This window comes from Varanus komodoensis, unplaced genomic scaffold (genome assembly GCF_004798865.1).
Source record: "Varanus komodoensis strain SLA01 unplaced genomic scaffold, ASM479886v1 scaffold178, whole genome shotgun sequence".
NCBI lineage: Eukaryota > Metazoa > Chordata > Lepidosauria > Squamata > Varanidae > Varanus > Varanus komodoensis.
The window spans coordinates 109,003-130,300 of NW_025335523.1; the positions used below are offsets into that span (position 1 = coordinate 109,003).

At 40.4% G+C, this 21,298-nt stretch overlaps 1 protein-coding gene across 1 annotated transcript in view; it reads right to left on the reverse strand.

The window, feature by feature from the left end:
- Positions 1 to 211: 211 nt before the first annotated feature.
- The window catches only part of LOC123021722 (lymphocyte antigen 75-like), a 61,131-nt gene continuing 40,044 nt past the window's right edge, over positions 212 to 21,298 (reverse strand). The window contains exons 23-35 of the mRNA XM_044426760.1: positions 19,107 to 19,267; positions 17,636 to 17,765; positions 16,385 to 16,611; positions 15,501 to 15,669; positions 14,805 to 14,972; positions 12,057 to 12,179; positions 10,877 to 11,068; positions 10,542 to 10,762; positions 8,667 to 8,841; positions 6,892 to 7,056; positions 6,509 to 6,625; positions 4,588 to 4,755; positions 212 to 3,933 (exon numbers count right to left, since the gene is read on the reverse strand). Of these exons, the coding sequence (XP_044282695.1) occupies positions 3,749 to 3,933; positions 4,588 to 4,755; positions 6,509 to 6,625; positions 6,892 to 7,056; positions 8,667 to 8,841; positions 10,542 to 10,762; positions 10,877 to 11,068; positions 12,057 to 12,179; positions 14,805 to 14,972; positions 15,501 to 15,669; positions 16,385 to 16,611; positions 17,636 to 17,765; positions 19,107 to 19,267 (2,201 nt within the window). The 3' untranslated portion in view covers positions 212 to 3,748. The remainder of the gene's footprint in view (positions 3,934 to 4,587; positions 4,756 to 6,508; positions 6,626 to 6,891; positions 7,057 to 8,666; positions 8,842 to 10,541; positions 10,763 to 10,876; positions 11,069 to 12,056; positions 12,180 to 14,804; positions 14,973 to 15,500; positions 15,670 to 16,384; positions 16,612 to 17,635; positions 17,766 to 19,106; positions 19,268 to 21,298) is intronic.

Below are 21,298 nucleotides of genomic sequence, written 5' to 3' on the forward strand. Positions count from 1 at the left end.
AGCATGTGCCAGGCCCCTTCCCATCTGACAGATGTTCAGTGATTCCAGGGCCGATAGTGCAGCTCATCATAGAGAACAGTACGGCACTCTGTGCAGGCACAGAAATTCTTCTGCCTTGCTACTCAAGTATCTGTTCTGAATTCAATCTCTGTTTACAACTTGCCTATGGTCTTCTTCCCCTCTAAAAGAAACTCATCAGAATAATATAGGATTCTTTTTAAAAGTTTTATTAACATTAATTTTTGATTTCTTTAAATACTGAAGGGTACAAAAAGATTTTAATAAGGTGAGAAGAATCAAGTCAGCTTAATTTTCTCTCTAGCACAAGTCTAAGTTAGCAACCCATGAAGCCATCTTTAAATCTACTGCTATTACTCAGACCATAGGTAGGTTTCAACAACTGGTCTAATTAGATATAGTAAGGCATTTGTCTTAATTCACACAACATTTCACAACATGACTAGGAATAGGGTTTTTTCGGGTGGAGGGACCCACACAAAGCTCACACAATTAAAAACATAACTTACAAAATGTATATCTTTTCGAATATTATACAAATAAACATTTTATAGAAACACTTGAAAGTTTTGTTCATATTTATCCTATCTTGCATAATTGAACAACGCTCATATTTAAAATAAACTTTCTTTATAGATTCACATCAAAAGAAACCCAGGAGTGCAAATAGTCATGAATTCAGTAACTAAGCAGACTTAGAGAACTGAAAATTATCCCAAACCCTGGTCACTACTCAGTCCACAAAGGAGTAGTGCATGGAGTATACACCCACATCTACCTGCAGGTTAAGGACATTTCAATTATCTAAATCATGCTTTCAGTGAAGGCAAAGTGCATATGTCTTCTAACTGTGGATATACATGTGCATCAGTATTATTCAGCAGTCTCACATGGGCTATTAATATAGGCACTATATTATAGGTCTTTCTGCACAATCAGATTTGATACAGCATGGACACAATCCAATTGTCTCTGCCCTTAGTGTGTGTAACTCTCTGAACTCAAGAGTGCTGGAAGCACTGTGCCGCCATGGCTTGCCCTGTGCATTTCATTTCATTGGAATGGCCCTTCCAGCACTCTAGATAAAACAAGGAAGGGGAAGGAAGGAGCCTGAAGTGGCTTTGGGAGCTGATGTAGGCAGATGGCACCAGCCCCCTCCCCACCGCAAGCTCCATTTCTCCCTCTCCAAGGTTCACTTCAGCTCTCCGACGGCCATCTGCTGCAGTTCTTCCTATGCTGGCTGTGAGGGGGTGGGGCATGGGCTTGGCCATCATGGCCCAAGACTGCAGGAGCTTGGACTGAGAATATGTGGAACTCCTAGGGCACTCCAGACAACATCCGGAAGCCACAAGGTTGTGCCCTAAGAAGCTGCCACCCCCATAGGCCCTTGCTATTTTCATTGCAAGGCTGCCATGGTTTCCAAGTACTCAAAGACCAGTACTTGATTATCATGGAAACTACAATACATTCTCCAGCTATTTATTTATTATTCATTTATTTATTTAGAGTTTTTGTAAGCCGTCCCATCGCTTATAGCCTCGGGACGGCTCACATAAATATGTATTTATTTATGTTAAATGTTAGCATGTAGTCACTGAGTTGTGTCTAATGCTTGTCCTATTTAGTGTACATCCATCCAAATTAATGAGGCTTAACTTAGACTAAAGTTGGATTCAACCCATTGCAACTCCTCTGTGGAATGCTATTGTGTAAGCATCACGGACACTTGCTGGATTTTGTGACTCAGATGGTATGCAGATAGAGCACTCCTGTCTCTATGAGGCTTTTGTTGTAGTCTGGGGTTTTTAGTTATGACTTCTGATCCAAGCACGCATCTATCTCGATAGTTCTTTTTTTTAAAGTTCTTTTACAAAGAGATGCAGCTATGGTGGCATGTCGTGAGCTGGCGCCATGGGTCAGACTAGATGGCCCAGGAGACCCCTTCTGCTTCGCTCTGTTTCTATGTTACTGCTCCTCACACAGCAAGCTCTCCCCTTCCTTTATTGAATACTTTGCTATGGTCACTGCAAATATGGAATATCCTTCAATGGCTAAAATGCAAATATGACATCTTTCAAATGATCATGCAGAAAGACCCTGAGAGAAGAGATTGAAAGCAGGAAGAGAGATTGTTGTCTGTCCAGGAAAACTACTTGCGTACACACAAAGGCCTACTCATGTATACATTAACACGTAAGATGTTCTAGTCTTATAAAAGGGATTTCCAAACACTCTTCTACAGAGAAGGCTGCATTACTAAACTAACAGATTTCCCCCCACTACTTAGGGCACGTTTCAGTAATCACATGGTCTTATGTCTGTGCATAATATACAGAACACTAGACCACAATCTGTAATGCAGAACCCCATGCATACAAGGTTTTCCCATTTTTATGTAGGAGAAGCAATCTGATACGCCCATGGAGGGCATAGCTTTTCTAATGCTTGCTAATTCTGTTTCTCCTCATATATGACATGGGGAGCTCCTGCCCATGTGGGACTCTGGATCAGGGGCACAGCATTTAAATACATAATTTAACATTCTGTTTATCAAGACTGTTCAAAATATGCATCTCTATCACCTTTTAAAAGAGCTAATAGCAGTAAACCAATTCTTTTTATTTTTGCCATCAATTTTGATAGCATTCCTTTAAAAAATCAGTAGTATTATCAGAACAATTGGTTAAGCATTTCCCTGGTGCATTTTTCTTAGGTTAATGGGATGACAATACATATAATGGCTCTCCTTTGTTGACTTATGAAACAGTGCCACAATATGGTTGAATTGTTCCATGTTACCACCAAATAAAGAATCAGTACAAGGGATCGGTGGTGGCACAGAAGCGGGGAAGGGAATCAATCCAGTGCAGCATAAAGAACTATGATCAGAATATTTTTTTGGAAAGCCCTAGTAATGGAAATGTTTTATCAAGTACCTATTTACATTTCAGGCAATGCATTTAACTTGTAAATAAAGGAAAACAGGCTAGTACCTTCATTGGAGTATCTGACAATGAAATAAGTAATCAGAATAAGTACAAATATCAAATGAATGCAAGATGCTGCACAATGTCTGCTTCTCTAGCTTCCATTCACTAAGCTGGACCTAGTGAATATGATAATTTATATAGGAGTCTGAATTTTTCGTTTAGCTCTTGCTTTAATTTTTTCAGCTATTGTGTATGGCTTATTCAGCTTAAAATTCTTTGACCAAGATGCAATCTTTGGTGCTTACAATGGAAAAGGGACACAATTTCAAAAGAGGGCTTTAAAAACAGCAACACTCTGTACCAAGAGAACTTAAGTAAAACAGAGCATGATCGATATTACAAGCTGACACATTCCATGTTTTATACAAAGTAAGTTACATTTCAAACAATTCCCTGGATGTCTGCCGCTGAACTTTGTATCAGTAGATGGAGCATGTCCTGATCTTAACATCAAGATAATATCATGTACCTTTTCTCCTGTATGTGCAAATATTAAAAATGAAGAAAAAGGCTGCAGTTTAAATGGTTAATCAGACAGGGTAGGTACACTTTGTCTCTTAAAGTTGGAGAAAGAGTTGCTGTTGAGGGACCCTGAACAGTAAACAAAAACAGTATCCAGAAGTCAGAGTTTCTCTGCTACTTAAGACACCTGGCATAGGTTTCCCAAAGGAAACCTTTAAAAAGATGCCAAAACAGCCCATTCCAGAAAAAGTTTAAATAAAACCTGCAAGAATTATTCCTCAGTCACCATCTCTGGTGAACATGCTGTCAGTTTCATCTTCGTACATCCCCCGTTCGTAGCGTACTGAAGAGAATCCACTCCAGTGCAGTCGTTTCTTCTTATACAGGAAGCATATCAGTCCAGCCAGCAGGACCACAATGAATAAAACGGCGACTGCTATTGCCCCTCCCATTCGATTTGCAACTGCAAAGAGCAAACACCAAGAACAATTACTCCAGAGCAGCTCCATTGCAAATCATGTTCTATATGCAGAATGGTTACACAAGCACACTGTATCCCAACTGCCACGTGAAGCATCAGGTCCATGCTTGCTACCCCACAGTTTCAGTGGGGAAAGCCTTTTGTGAATAGTGAGCACCTACCCATTTTGGGGGAAATTATGTGGGTAAGTGGGCTCCTTTTTTTGACCCAAACTCCCTAATAATAGCTGCTGCTATTATTAAAATGGTACCATCCATGTTCCATGAGTATAACAAAATGCAAGAGACCAGCTCCTTGCCAGGAACAGAGAAAGGGGGCTGGAGTCTGGGGAGCTGACCGATTCCCACCCTCAAACCGGATTCCTGTAAAATTCCATGAACGAGGCAGGGGAAATTGTATGACAGAGACTCGTCTGGAAGCACCTGTAATAGCTGATGTAACAGATGGAGATGCACAGGTAGTCATGCATAGCCAGAGGCCAAGGAGGAAAAATGACAGGAAAGAAGTTGCTAGTAAGTTCTGTGGAGATAATTTTCCTGTGTTCAGCTAGAGAGAGATGTAAGATGCTGCTAACACAACTGTGTGCCAGTAGTTTCTTTAAAAATATACAGCTTATTCAGACAATACCCTACCCACCTTGAGGAGCTTTGCACACCACTCTGGTTTTGCCAGTTTTGCAGTCTGTCTTGGACCAGGTTCCATTTGTTGTAAGGATAACACTACATTCACCACGAACATTTTCATTTCCCTTTGCCCAGTTTGTATACTTAACCTCTGATCCATCAAGCCACTTCAAGGATTGAGCTGTAAATAAAAGCCACAAGAATTTATTATTTATTCAGATCCCGCAAAGTCAATTCAGGGTCAGGTGTCTGCCTAATATTGGGAGGGTCCATTCTGCTATTTTGCAGGTTGTCTAAATATAGCTCCCTAAGTCTGGTATCAGTGTGCAAGCCAAGAACAAGTAAAAATGACTACCTTATACTACAGAATTTTAACTGACACTGGTTTGCATGCAGCGAGCAACCTACAGTTAACTAATCATGGCTCTGGAGGCAAGTCAACACCCTGATTCCTGGTTGCTCATCTGCTTCTGCTGTGGTGAACAACCCAGGGATGTCCGAGTTGTTCCCTGTGATGTGTGAACCTGGAAGTCTGGCCTGTTGAGGGCAAAACAAAGTGGCCCATGAAAACACAGGGTGTCCTTAGGTTGAGAGGTCAAGCAGTGGGGAGCACAGTCTCAAACAGCCCCACGGAGCAGAAAAACACATGTCAACATAAGGTCAGGCAAACAGAAAGAAGCTACAGCAAACTTGTAGAATCCAAAGACACTCACAGATATTCAGAATATTTCAGAAATTATCCAAGGATCAGCTTATGCCTGAGCTAACAGTACATTTACAGAGAGGAAATCATGATTTTCTGTGTTCCCACTGGTGCTGAACCTTAGGAGAAGAAGGTGCATGACTAATAATGTTGAAAAGGAAGGGACCAGCAAGAAACCTCTCCTGGAGACTTGCCACATCCAGCCAAGGACTCTGATGCTGGCACAGGTCTTGATTCACAGATGGGCAATGCAAGCATAACTGAGTGGCAGGACAGAGCTGACTATACAAAACTTTACAAAACCAGGGCATGGCTGGCCACGTAGCTAGCCAGCACATGAAGGTATACCAAAGAAAACTACCATTTATGTCTCTGCAACAGCCAGCTATGAAGCTGTGCAGCTACACAAAACTAGCCCACTTGCCTGTTCTAACTGCTACTTGGCATTCCAGCTGTTTACTCTGTATAGAACTTCATAACATTTGCTATCTGTATGGTACCACACAGAAAGATTTTGTGGTGTGGAAAACTCTTGTAATGGATGTTGCCTGAGCTGCTCTAGGATCATAGGGAGGGAGGGTAGGCAAGAGGCTCTTCTGAATGCTGCTCGCTGCTTTGCTTTGATCCTACACTGTTCTGGCTGCAACTGACTGGACAGGTCCACTTCTAAAAAGCAGCAGTGCTAGCAAAAGGATGCTGTGAATGCAGAGAAAGCAGCTGGCTTAGGGAATAGGGAGATCCCAGGAGAAAGGCCTAAACTTGGGGTAGAGGTATGGAAGCAGCAGAAATAGGAAAGATGAAGCGAAACAGTGCGAGAACCAAGTCTCTCTCTAAACCGGCACATAGTGAGAAAGGGCAGAGGTGATATGATGAATTTAAAATACTGAGTTGAAATATTGGCTACTGGCCTCTAGTTTGACTCAAATTCACTGTGCTTAAATTTAAACCACCAAATGTGTAAGACACATTATCTATTTTAAATTCTATTAATTACAATGTTATTGAGCACTTGTTCTCAATAACACATTGAGAATTAACAATCACATTAATTTCTGTATTAATGTGATTTCTGCAGTGATTTCCATGAACACAATCCAAATACAAATGCTGTCTCATTAAAATCATGAAACTAAAGGATGCAACGCAAATGTATCTAAGTTCACCTCAAAATTTATCTCTCTGCTTATCACACGTAGTTTTTGTAGTTCTGTGTTTCTGAGAGACTCCTTACCATTAGACTGTATTCCAAGCCATGCTCTTCCAGTGATGTAGTGGTATTCTTTCAAGTGCATACTCACAAACTGGTTTTCCTCAGCATCCTTGACAGTCAAAAGTGTTGCGGACGGGTCTAGTGAGAGAATGTTAGCAGTCAAAAGAGATAAAAACTTTTTGAGATATTCATTTAAACTTCCTAATAATATTGATGGAAAGACAGCGCCTAAAATTATACTGGAAAATAGGTTTTACTGTTACTTATATATTATTCACTTCTTGAACAAAATTTAATATATTTAAAATATAATAATGATGAAAAATTAACTCCTCATCCAAAATATTACATGGGGTTTTATGATCTCCTTTTTAACTATGAGACAATGCATTATTTGAGCATACCAAGCTTCTTGCAGACTTCTTTAGCATCACCCGCAGTATATATTGAATAATTGTATAATTCCATAGCAAATGCATAGCAATTGTCTTTATATTGTATCCACTGTGGTGATCCAGCAGCTGGTTGTGGACACTTGGCTGCAATTTCAGTTTGCTTGGACTGCATTTCTGTGAAAATGAAACTACTGTCATTATCACAGGTCAGACAGAATGAGGCTCTTCATTTAACAGGCAGTTTCATGTTGTAATTCAAAGTTTAAAATAAAGTACAGCTATGACATTTGATTCGCAGACCTAGTTATCTTCTCTGATGCAGCACTATACACCTTCATGAGAAAATTTAAAAAAATCTTTCATGAATTATTTGCAAGCATACAAGGTGTTGCTTGGAGATTTCTGTGTTGATGGGATTGATACGATCAGGGAAGAAAGAGAAGCCACTGTGGCTTCTTTTCTCCATCTCCCACATGCCAGTCACAGTACACCTCGTTTCCATAATTTACCTTGTGGGCACAGGGTGCCATGCCATCCAAACCTGGCATGGGTGCTTTGCAGGGTGGTTTGGAAGTTATCCTGACTGCCTACTTGGCTGGTTTGGACCACATGGCAACCTGGGCCCTGTGAAGATAATTATGGAAACGAGGCACATGCAGCATGGGGAAAAGAAACAACCATGGTTCATATGGATTTGGTCAATGGATTTCCTGCTCCTCTTTCCATGCTGCAAACTGTACAGTGTGGTATAGTCTGCAGACTGTATGGCCCAGAACTCCTTGCGGTTCCTTGTCTTTTGCATCCAGGTCAATAGGATTACATGAAAGGAGCCTTCTCAAGAACTAACAAGGCTTCTCTGTGTTTTTTAAAAGGCATGAAGACAACAATTTCGGAAACAGTTCGACCTGCAGTGATGAGTGTACAAGGCTGTTGATTTGATAAGCAGCTGTGCAGAGTCGTGTCCTTTTGTCTGAAACATAAACCCGAACCTAATCCTGTGAAATGGATGTGTGCAAAAGCACTCTCAGAAAAGTGTGTCCCCACACAAATGCATTTCCCCCTTGCAGACCTATGTGCATATCTGTTGCTGCAGTTGTGAGGACAACAGTGAACAGATCAGCTGCTCCCACGCTGATTCTGAGGAGTAAGTGGGGAGGAGGCAGATGCCAGGCTGTGCTCTGAGGCTCGCTTCCCTTCTCCGAGGGAGCTCTGTCAGAGCTGGCCACACGGAGCATTCGTCTGGTGAGCAGAGACAGTGTTGGGGCTGTTCAAATGTCACAGTGTCTCTCCAGTCTTCTGCTGTTTTCTGATCTCTCCAGATGGTGGGCATTTTCTTGTAAACTCAGTACTTCGAGTCACATTGATTTGGAAGGAAAATTACACACCGTTTAGCAATTAGGCAGTTTTGCAGCCAAGGAGATTAATCTGATGGTCCTGATATGTCAGGGCCACTCGCCTGCCGTTAGGCCAGCATAACAACTGTGAAATGATAATCACATCCGTACGCACTCTCAACAGCAAAGCAACAACCAAAACAAGAACATCTCCTATGTTACTTTGGGACACTTACAATAAACTAAGTCACACTGATTTTGATGGATATATAACTCATTGCAGTCCTTAGCACATGACCTGAAACCTTGAAAACAGTGGGATCTCATTCTAGGGACATTTATTTAGCAGCAGCTAAGGACATCACTCCTCCAATTTTGTTGTTGTTTTGATTTAGAGTCCTCAGAGTATGCGGTGCATGGAAACATCAAGGTGCATGAATGCAGGCTTACTGTTTGAAGGGGAGTAGCAAACAGCACCATCAGCGGGCTTTGTACATTCCACGCGATTCCAAAGTCCTTTTGTGTCCAAGACAACACATTTTCCAGGAGGAGGTGAATGTTCAAATTCCCTGGGGTGGTAGTCAAATGTGCTCCCATCAGACCATTCAAAATCGGAATCATTTTCCTGGAAATGAACAATACAATTCAGGCTGCACAAAGGTTAATGCTATTCTTTCTTATCAAGCACTTGGCTAAATGAGCATCATGGCTAAAAAGGGAACTGCAGAGGCTCAAGACTTCCTTATTTTCATGTAGGGGCTTTGAATTTTATTACACTTCAATATCCAGATTTGTTCTCAGAGAAATTATCCGAGGCAGAGTGCACTGAACTAAGCTGGTGCCAGAACAGGTGATATGCTTTGAGAGCAAAGCCCACAGGGACAAATTAGATATGGCAAGACCCCATTATTAAGCTGTCCACTGAGACAGGATGCTCTTGGTGGTTCTCCCCATGGACATGTGCACCAACTGGGATCCACCTGCAGTAAAGCCATCATTGTGGAGGTCCCTGCTTCTGAAAATCAGGAAGGCACCAACACTGCATTGCTTTCAGCACCCCCTGAAAACAGCTTAATTTCAAGAAACCCTTGACCAACCATGGTTTTTATTGTTACTGTTTTTAAAAACATTTAACACCGTGCTTTATTCTTTTTAATTGTTATTATTCATTGCTATGGAATCTGTTTAGGTATAGTGTAGGCATGTTGTAAATAAAAGAAAATAACTAGATGGGTAAATAAATCAATTTGAATTTTGCAAATAACGGGGGGTTCAGGAAGGGAAGACTTTAACTCAATGCTTCTACCTCCCTGTGGTTCAGAGCAGGTCCCACACACCTGCCAGCAGCACCAGGAGAAAACTCTCACAGCTTTTCTCTGAAAACAATAGCAGGTGGGGCTCTCTCAGCAGACTCTGCAGACTGGGAGAGATGGCGGGGAGGGGAGGAGGCGAAGAGTTAAACCCTTCCTCCTCACTGCCAGGGTCCTGCATTACTGGCTGGGGCACGCTGCAAGTTGTATGACTTTTCTCTGACTGAACATGCATTGGATTTAGACAATGATTTGGGATATTAAGAAATGTTTTGATTTCTGAGGAACAAAAGCAGCATGAAGCTGCGTGTAGCTTACAGCACTTGTAATTGTGGGGGGAATTCTGTCAATGGATTGGCAGCTTCTGTTTTCACAGGCAGGTAGCTCTGCAAGAAGCTTCAGGCAATTATTTTTATTCACATACACAGTCTACCCCACCCTCCAATGTGCCTGATTTGCCAACTGTCCTCTGTCTTGGAGTCTCACACTGTATGGGTTACTCTGGTGCTCTCCCAGACCTTTTGCATACAGAGGAGGAAGGGAGACTCGGCCTGCAATCCTGTGGCTGCTTACCATGTGCTAAGCCCACTCCACCCCTCACCATTCAATGAGATTTACTCCTGAGTAAATATGAATAGAGCTGTCTGCCAGTCATTGTAACACTATTCTGTGTGATAGAGGAATTAAATGAAACAATCTTCTACGGGAAATATGATAGCAATCTGATCTCTGACTCCAGGTTTTACCAAACTATGATCTTACTGTATTTGACTGTATTGTAGACAATTTTACAATCTCTTCATCCCATTCCTATCCTCATTGACAGCTCAACATATTTAAGTGTAAGGAAAGCATTTAAAGTGGAGGCAAAAATAATATATTATAAAGAACAAAATAATAAATGCAATGCCATAATAAAATTAATGTATAATGCATTTAAACATGTACATGTGAACAAGAGACTAAAAACCTCTAATGACTACTACGCAGCTATGAAAGTAGAGATCAGACCTACATTATGATTGGATAAACCAATCCATAGTGGAAATCCATCACTCTTTACAATATTTTTCAGAAAGTCTTGTTCAGATTCGCTGTGTATGCTTGCTAATTCTCTTCCGTTTTGTTTGCATTCTTTCCATGCTTCGTACCAATTGATCTGTTTTTGAAGAATCCAGTATGATGTGTTTTTATAGGGTAGTAGTGTAGGCAATGGTGGTTTGTCCTCCTTTGGTCCTATTTCAATATAAAAAATGGATAAATGTTTGCACATTTTCTTCAGCCTAGGTATGTGTAAGATAATATTTGTGGGTGTTTGCAAATTCAACAAAAATGAGAAATATTCCTTACCCATTTCTACTTTGCAGACGAGAACGCTGTGTAGCTTGAACTGAAAGGGTAGCCAGCGAGTGTCATTGTAAATATCCCAGAAGCCATCCAGGTGAACACCAGCAACAAAATGGTTATTCCTTATATAAGGTCTCCCCATTCTCCAGTTATTGTATGTCAAGCGTGTATCATCAGACCACTTTAAAGCATTATCTGCAGGGAAAAGACACGGCATTTTCATACCGAGCACTACTGATATTATTGAAAAGACAGCAGTGCTCAAAGTAGGTCATGCCTGGACAATGTTAACAACAGGAATATTACTTGATTATCATTGCTAACAATGATTGGTCTAGAAGGGATGTATCTATTTCTCCCCATTGGAAAGTAGTGTGGATTGCTTAAAGTTTTACTGGGTTAAATTCAGTGTTACACAAGTGAACTTCTGTTCATGCACTGGGAGTTTCCCTTCTCCTCCCTCTGCAGTCCCAAAATCTACAGGATGGGTTTGGGGAGCATGAAGTGAGGCAGGAAAGGGGAAAATTCTGTGTCAGCTGTGTGGCATATTGGTGGTATCCTGTCCATTAGGCTTGCAGAAGAACAGCACCTGAAAACAATCCAGTATTTTTGAGACATTTTTCATGAAATTTCTCAGTTTCAACTCCAGAAGAAATTAAACTAATAAACATGACTGCATAAATGCAACACTTAAATAATAAGCATCCACGTATGAGATTTTAAATATTTGACCGATCTTAAAGCAGGCTGTGCACGTGTACTGAAAGACTTGGAAATGAAAAACTGCTGTACTAGAACAATTAGCAAATAGGATTTTGAAAACCAGAACGTTACACATTTGCTATTTCTTATGGACTCAAAGGCAATTTCATTCAACTACACAGAGGCTTCAATGTTTACCCAGCCTGCATCTTCTTTAAGTTTTCATTCTTTGCAATGGCCAAAATAGCCTTAACTAACAGCACAATTTTCCAAAGCAAATGAGTTTAGAGAATCTTTCCCATTAACATTCATCTGACAATTCAACTAATCAAACATAACTTTGATACAAATTCAGTCTCACTTCTCTCTGCTAATAGAATTTGGCTGCAAATTGCATCATTGTAGCATTGGTCTCTTTGTACATTTATAAAGGGACGCAGTAGTAACAGGGTTTTACAGCTATAAATAACTGAGAACTTACCGTCAGCCTCATACACCAGACCTAACCACAGCCAGTGGGCAAGGCCACTGAAAGACTGAAGCTGCTCCACAACAAAATCATTTTCATATTCATCCCTGATAATCAAGAGAGAGGCATTCGAATCTGTTGAAGAAGTTTTTAAAAAAGAAGTCACTGAATGAATTTGGAAGGATTCAATTGACAATTTCTAACATTCTTTTGGAGTAAGGTATAACCTAGATGTAAGTTTTTAATTAAAAGAATCTGAAATCACAGTATTAAGTGCAAAGGGGATTCTGCACATCTACAAATAACCTGAAATGAGTGGACATATTATTTCTGGAAAGGGGCAGGTATGAAAAAATCATTTTGTGCAAATCTCCTATTGGGATACCAGTATGCTGGGCTAAATACCAGTCTTGCCACTCTAAGTGTAGCAGTGAAATTCCAAACAAAAGAAACCCAACCCAGCCCACTGGTGAATGTGTTCTTGTAGCTGCGAGGGCTCTAAAAATTAATTCCATTTGGCGATCTGGGGGGGCAGACGGGGGGGTGGCGGTCTCTTTCAGAAGCTAGCAACTCCAGTGGGCCAACTGCAGAAAGGCTGCTGATGTAGGGACCAATGCGACCAAAAATTGTGTCACAAAGATGCCTGAGGGTTGTGTGCTGGAGTTCTCAGGAGTACTGAATGGGAATAAATGAACTGGAACAAGCTATAGAAGCACAATTATCTGCCAGGAGTACTGTGGGCTGTTTAGCAAAAAAAAAAAAAAAAAATCCAATCCTAGTAGCTTATTAGCAAGATGGCTCAGCATGACCTTGAGACTCACCTATTATGTTACTCAGAACACTGAAACCCCAACTAGACTGTTCTAAAAGATCTCAATTTGAGTAAATAGGCAACAAAATGCCAAATGAGGCTTAATGCAAATAAGTATAAGATGATAAACACTGTCAGCTACATATAGTCCTATAGTTTCTGAACTGGCTACAACTTCCCAAATAAGAGATCTTGGGATTGTGGTTCACTGAAAGGAATACAAAGCATTCAGTATTGATGAAAAAGGCAAACTCCATGTTAACATTATTAGTTAAGGGACTGACATTCTAACAGTATTAATAATGCTCTCGACAAACAAAGCGCATATCTGACTTTACATGTAATTACAACGGCAAGGATTGTATTTGCACAACACTGAAAGAATGAGGAAATACCAACAGAAGAATTAATTTTAAAGAAAATACTGGACTGTGCAGAAATGGATAGATTGACCTTGTCTCTCAAGGAAAAAGAAGAAACATATTATTACCAAACTTGGAACTTCTTTTATCAAGGGCTAAAGAAACAGGATTATACTTAGGGCTGAAATATACATTAATTGTAGAGTGAATAAGATAATAACCCAGTATGTCCGACGTCTTTTGAATGATCATTTGTTTTATTTGTAGAAAATAATAAACGCTTGATACTAAATACTAAAAAAGTATTAATAATGCTTTCATATAAATCTTTGTATCTGTTTTCACTATTTAAAAAAGCAATATACAGAATTGGAAAAGGAGTTGAAAGGGCAACCAAAATGATCAAGAAGCTAAGACTTTCTCGTTTTGAAAAAGTTGGCTATGGGGAAATGAGTCAGAGGTTTAGAACATTATGCATGGTGTTGAGAAAGTCCCCCCCCCTTCCATCCATATTACTAGAACGCAAGGTCATTCGTTGAAATGAATGGGCAGCAGAAACAGGGAAAACCAAAGGAAGGCACTTCTTCAGACTATGAATATATAGTCTATGATTACTGCTTGACTATATGGCTTTAATAGGGCATGAAACACATTCATGACATACAGAGACATCAACAGCTAGTAGTCCTGATGGCTAGATGAGACCAAGTGCCAGCTGCTGAGAGCAACTGCAGGGGACCATCATGGGCTGCTCATGGCTTGCCTATAAGCGTCTTGCTGGCCACTGCTGGAAACAGGATGCTGACTAGTTGGGCCTTTGGTCTTGTACTGCTGGACTCTTAGGTTTTATGTATCTTGACCTTATACGAAACTACACTTTTAAAACTCTGTCTCACTAAAGGTGCATACACCAGCAGCATTTTTCCCTAGAAAACTCTCCAGAAGGTCAGGAGAAATGTCACCATTCTTAGAGGAAATCTGCATTAGTCTATTGCAGCAGAAGGAACAACAGGCATATTAAAGATAAATAGTTGCATTCTGGCACTATTCATGGCCCACTTCATCAGTTATTAGTTCACTTATATGTACTCTGCTAAGAAAAGATGCCCACCAAAGTTCATGCTAGCAAACTGAAATTCTACATAGCAGTGGATCTTTTTCTTTCCAAGTTTTCAACAGATTGCAAATATGGCAAGAAAGAACCATGAATATAACTAGTTCTCCAATGAGATACAAAGCATAATATAACCTGTGGAGCTACTCCAATAATTATGTGCCTGTTCACACATACAGTCATTGCTTGTTTTATTCAAATAATAATTTACAGCTGCATGGAGGAATCTTAGTCTGACCTGGGTAGTAACTTGGAGGGAACTGTAGAAGTCCCACGATTTCAGCTCTAGAAAAATATGAGGCTGTGATAATAGAAATGACTGTTAGCAGTCTCCATGGATTGCTCAGTGTATATGTGTCTGGACATAGTTATGCTCTTGTCCATGATCACATAGGAAAACTAAGAAGTTCTTTCGGATCTAAAGATGTCATTCAATATCATATGAAGATAAGAATTCAGAAAAAACTGCCTACTCATGTTTCTGCATAAATGGTGGGCTTCATCCGATTTCAATTCTTTCCATCGATTTTTTGTGATTACGAATGTATAACAACTGTTCTGAAAAGCTATCCATGGTGTATTCTTGATCTTGTGTGGACATTTGATAGAATCATAATATGCTTCTGATGTTTCCGTTTCATCTGTAAAAATAAACCACATTTCTTTAGAGCACAAGAATATATTCAGAATATAACTAGCTGCCCTAGGATGCAACACTGACTGAAAGAAAATTATGGGATGTAATGCTGGCTTCCTGAAAACCATGCTTTTCAAATTAGGAACCAAATCTGGGATGCATACTTGCTCCTGCCCTCTTCCAGAGTAAATCCCCCATCCCTTCTCTTGCTTGGCTTTGTTATGGCTCTGCATTCTGTGTCCAGTGATTCAAACAACAGTTAACAGTAGCCAAATTTATCTACCCATAGCCATGGTAGGCAAGCTTACTTCAACAGTTTCTAATTCTGGTATAGGAGGAAACCATGAGTTAATGCTAAAATCCAGAGATGTAAGTGGAAGGCACACTTTCTTTTGGAAATACAACATGAAGGGTATGATGTTGCTATTTTAAATAACATTTAAAACACAGAAGCCAAATACTGTATGATTAAATATTTTCAATAATATTTTTTACAAAAATATTCTCAAAACAATAATTCAAGGACTCCTACTTGTTGGCTGGTAGCAAATTGTTCCTGGTTTTTCGCTGTAACAATCAGCTGTTTTCCATAATCCATCGGTATCCAAATATACACAACTGTCAATTAAATCTCCATCTTCTTCAGACCAGCGACTGAAACTGATATGTTTTTTATCAGACCAGTGATAATGTATTCCATCCTAGTGACATAAACATTAAAAAGATTAACAGAATTAAACAATAAAACCGAACTAAACTAAACCACATGACAGCTCTAAACTCAATTATACAAATGGAATACTGTCTGCACAGAACTAAATATCAGGAACAGTTTTGTGTCCTCCAGTTGTTTTGGGCACCAGATTTCCTACCCCCCCAGCTTATCCCTAAGACATACTAATGACAGGTTTCCCCAACTTCAACTCCCGTTAGCTCCCACCAGCATGGTGAATAGTCAGGAATGTTGGGACTTGCAGTGCAAAATATCTTGGTTACAAGCTGGGGAAGGCTGAACACTGAGCCCTGTAGAGAAATGTACAATGTGTAAAGTGTATTCTTCACCATATTTCTTGTAAAATTATATCCAAGATTTGTGGATATAAATGAACTTGTGTGTAGGTAGTTATATGTATCGGCCTAGTGTTAATGGCCAGCACAATTGCTTTTGCAGGTCCTTGGGCTAACGTTAGTCCTCCAACTGGATGGAATGGAGGTATATTTCTTTCCTATTGTGTAAAAGTGCAATAGCTTTTACCTGTACATTTTAAACAGACATCCACAAATGATTCACAGTTCAAACAACAGAAGCAGCATCGAAGGGCGAATACTTTACTGATATGGTTTAAACTGTCTCAGTACACACCCCCGTTTGGTATTCCAATGGTATGTTTCAAAGGAGAGTGAAATGAAACTTACATCTTTGCTGGAGAGTCCAATCCACAGTGGGTAATTATGATGGGCAGCCTGAGCAGCAAGGAAGGCCTGCTGGTATTGCTCTGTGATGCTAACCAGCTGCATATTATTCTGCAGGCATACCTGCTGTGCCTCATGCCACGTCAGGGCCTTCAGAATTATGGTGTATGTGACATTTTGATAGTTCACAGTGACATTAAGCTCTTGCTGTGTCTGGTTTTCTGCAACCTCTAAGGAAGAAACCAAATAGTTAAGTAGGACTAACTATTCATCACACACTGCAATTTTGTAGAATCAACCATGTCTCCTATACTGTTTTGGAGTATATTTTTTAAGCTTGAAAAGGAGCTTTATAATGTTGTACATAGCATTTTCAGTGATGCAGGAAGGACTGCAACACTGAGTCAATTGCTTAAATTAAACTACTAAAACACTTCGATTGACTAGAACAAATTCCTTATTGGTTCATATTTTTTTCTTAAAATACTATAATACATGTACTTGTAAAAATTACAGATGGCAAACACTATCTTAAGAAACAGTCCTTCCTCCCTGTAACTGGAATGCCTTGTGTAAAGTAAGGCACATACATGCATTGTCTAAGAAAAAAATGAGTATCCTTTTTTTGGGAAGTATTTTTCCTATATGCAATATTTTGTAGATAATTGGCTTACAGCACAATTGTCTACATGTCTACTCAAAAGTAAAAGTCATTCTATTTAATATGATTTCATAGAATCACAGAATAGTAGGTCATTGGGTTCAACCCTCTGCTGTTGCAGAGCAACAATTTACACCATCTCATTCTGACGACTTTCCAGTTTTGGTTGAATGCCTCTGCTGTGGGAGAATCCACAACCATTCCAGGCTCCACTGTCATAAGGCTCCGACAGTGAGAAAACTGTTCCTGATAGCAAGCCTGAATCTGGGTTTTCACAACTCGAATTGATTATTCCATGTCCTATTCCGTGAGATGCTAAGCATTTCATTCAGCAAATATATCTTGGTTAAGATGCCAAAACACCATCTAGGTTGGCTCCTGTCATATGGCATAGCGGTCATGCGCCAGAAAATTGTATTATAGCAAACACTCATATGGAACTCTGCGTAGCTTGGGCTGTCACATAAATATGATGTATGAGCAGTTTCTTAACAAACAGCCTGTGTGCAGACAGAGGTCAATCATTTTCCAGGATTCCCATGGATTTCTCGGCTCATAAACATGTGATACTCTTTAGGGATTCTGAGCATTACCAGCATTCTTTTGACATATGGCCACAGACTTGGTATCAGCACATGAAGTGAAATTCCAGGTTCCAAGATATGACGACTTGGGATCATTGAGCAAAACACCACACTGGTTGTTTGCTTCCTCATCGAAGAACTGGAAAAGAATGCACCCAGAAGATGGAGTGATAGACACTCAATTAACCATCCTAAGATATACCAGAAAAGATATGGAAACACTCTTTTCATCGTAGCTAAGACATCATATTGCCCTTTTACATTATGAAAATCAAGTATATACTGTCTAAAGTAGTTTATCTGTTCCCAAACTATGTGACTGTTATGTCAGGGATGGCCAACATGCCGTCTTCAGTGGCTGCTGCTCCCATGACTATCTCTGTGCAGCTAGAAAACATATAGCACTCTGCCATCTAAGTTAGCTGTCTAACCACTGCAAAGGCTCAGAAGTGTCATAGTTAGTTTGTTTCCAAGATAAATATTGTTCAGTTCTGTCGTTGGATAGGGAGAATCCTTGCCTTTGGATTAAATTTTCCTGTAACCGCCTAAGGCAGAATAGTGTAGCATACTATTATAAACAAAGGGGCATTAGATAATTCGATTTCTTAATATGAGATCTGACCATGGAGTTGGGAATCCATGCTCCAAGTCTCTCATTCCTTGTTGGTGCACAAAGAACCACACTGGCTGCCTTTCCAAAGTTGGGAAAGTGACCTCGGGGAGCATGCAAACATAGCAAGGAGGAAAGGCGACTGGGTCTGCCATGATATGAGGTATCCTGGCAATATCCCAGCCTCCTTCCCTCCTGCTCCAATGCGTTTCAACTAGATGGCCTGCAGTGTTTATACTGCTCCTCCCACTATGCACTGCATATTTGTAAGCCTCCAGGTTTCAGAGGTTATGATCCTCAATGGTGCAACCCACAGGACTGTAAATAGATTTTTTTTCTCTCAGTCATTATTATGCACTTTTAAAAATATTATATTTCTTTATGCTATATAATTATTTGTTTGAATATAACAATTATACTCCATTTAATTCAAGAAAACTCTGCCCAGTGGCATTATTCTGGATTTTGGCTTTCTGTACAAGCCAAAACGGGAGGGCATACTTCCAGGGGTCAAAGGACCACATTCCCCCGGAAGGGGAATATCGCAGCCTTATCTGCTGAATGTGCTGACACAACTGGGCAGCAGCAAGTGGCACAGATGGGCTGCTTCAATCTGAAAGGATGCTGTGGCACAAAAGGGCCAAGGAGTCCATGGGCTTTGCCCTGCCCATCCCAGCTCTCAAGGAAGGCACTCAGCTACAGACCAAATACTTAGGAAGCCTTGACAGATTTTACTTTCTTCTCTCTTTTGTGGGACACACAATTCTTTCCCTACCCTACACTGGTAGTCCTTTTCTACCTTAACCAACTTCATGAATTATCAGGAATTATCATGAAGTCTACATGAAAAGAACAATCTCAACAACTTACATCGAGCTGAACCTTTCTTATCCTTCCTTGAAGTAACGGGTGGAAATTGCTATATTTTAGTGGACTGCCATCTTCCCACTTGTTTTCACGTGTGTGAACCCGAAAGTGCAAACCAATCCAAATATTTGGGGGTTTATGAGGAAGCAAGGATGTTATAAAATCTGTTGGGTGAAAGAGAAATATTTGTGTTTTAGAATCAGGCAGCCGGAAGAGACATTCTACAATCTGTTTGCATATGTAAAACAATTCATCCTTCGCTTATGCCAACTGCATTTCCTTCAGCTGCAAATCACCTTGTCTACGAACTGCAATTAGTGCAATACTAGTAAACCAGTCTGTAGCTACCGATGGCAGGAAATTCTGAATTTGCTTAGAGGGCTTTCTTCATCTTTTACTCCAACCCTTAGATCAGAGGTGAGAAACTTCTCTCAGCATGAGGGCCACAATTAGTTGAGGAGAAGATCAGGTCAAAATGTGGGGTCCAGATAACAAGCATTCTGACATATTTTGACTTCTCATGCTTAGGAGACACATTTCCACTTTTTAGCATGGGGAAAATGTGTAAACACTAGAAAGTCAATGAATGACTGGCTGCCCTTCAGGGATGGCTGCCCTGAAGCACTCTCCACAGTGTGTACAGGAAGAAGCCGAGAGAAGGCGCTGCGTCATGGTAAATGCCTGCTGAAGCAGGATGCAGAAGCCAGCTCCCTGAGCCCGGGTCTGCGGCTTGAGAGCCTGGCCCCACAGCAGGGCCTTTAGGCGTGCAAACTGCCTTCTCCTGACCTGCTTTGCAAAAGCCAGCAGTCTGTACAGCAGCCCTTTCCAAGAAGGCAGCTGCGGTGCCTGTCCGTTAATGGTATCTTTCTGACACGCAGGTGCCATTTTGAAGAAAGCCTTTGAGGCTGTGCACTTTGAAGTGGGAACCCAAATACAGGAAGAAGGAGAAAAAAACTAAAAGACAATAGGAGAAGATGAAAAGAAAATGGAGGAAGAAAACTCTGTTCACCATGTCAGAAGAGGACGGTAGAATGGAGAGGTGAGATAGCGTTCCAAATGCTAATTGCTGCGGTGAGTGAAAACAAACTGGGAGACAGACAGGAATCAAAGCTGCATGACAGGGAAACTCTCACATAAAATTGTATTTAGCTTTGGCATGTTCTAAAAGTCTGTTTTGTGCAAACATGTAACCCATTTCTGTGAGTCACAGAAACCACAAAGAAGCAGAGTGTGTTGAGACATTCTTGGTTCAGACACAATGGCCTGGTTTGTATATCAGGCTCACCATGGCTTGTTAATCCAAAATGAGATACATTATCATTTTGAATATGAAATTCTCAATTGCGTATCATGCAAACCTGGTCACTGTGAGCTATTTGAGGGTTAAACCACCTTCACATAACCATACCACAAACAGAGGGTGATGTAAGGGTTGTGTTACCCACAGCAGCTGGGTCCACAAAACATGACAATTCTCTAATTACACCAATCAAGAGTTGCATATTCAAAATGGCAGCTGGCACATGCCATTACTTACTGGGGGTTGAGCAATCCACTCTGTCCTGCAGACAGAGTTAATTAGGGTGTTAAAAAACAAATGTTTCCAATCTGGTTCACTGGTGTAAGCTAAAAAAATCATTTTCTTTCAATGAACAAAATGTAAAGTCACATAGCAATTTATTATGAAGCAGAATCAATTCCATCAGCTATATCTTCAGTGGGCAAAGTTATATTCTCTCTCTCTCTCTCACATACACACACACTCACACTCATGTGAACACAGGTGTAGTGAGAAAGAAAAAGTGTGAGCAACACAAGGTAATGAAATGGAAAAAAAATAGTCTCTCACTATTCAGAACGGGGTTTGTTTTGAGGATGCAGAATATAACAACTGTAAAATTGGATTGTGTGTTAAAAACTCTTATCAGTGGCAATTCAGTTCCTTTCACTCTTGCCTGAAACAAGCAGTCTTCTATTTTGCTGCACTGAGCAGAAACTTTCATGTGCAGTTTAACCATCCCAGATTTAGAAGCACAAGCAAACCTCACATGCACACTACTTTTCAATAGTAGTGCACATGCACATGGTAGGCATGTCATTAGTGGAGCTAGCTGGAGCCAGGGGTCAGACTAGATGGCCCAGGAGGCCCCTTTTGACTCTGTTTCTAGTGTAAGCTTCAGGGTTGAATTTAGCTT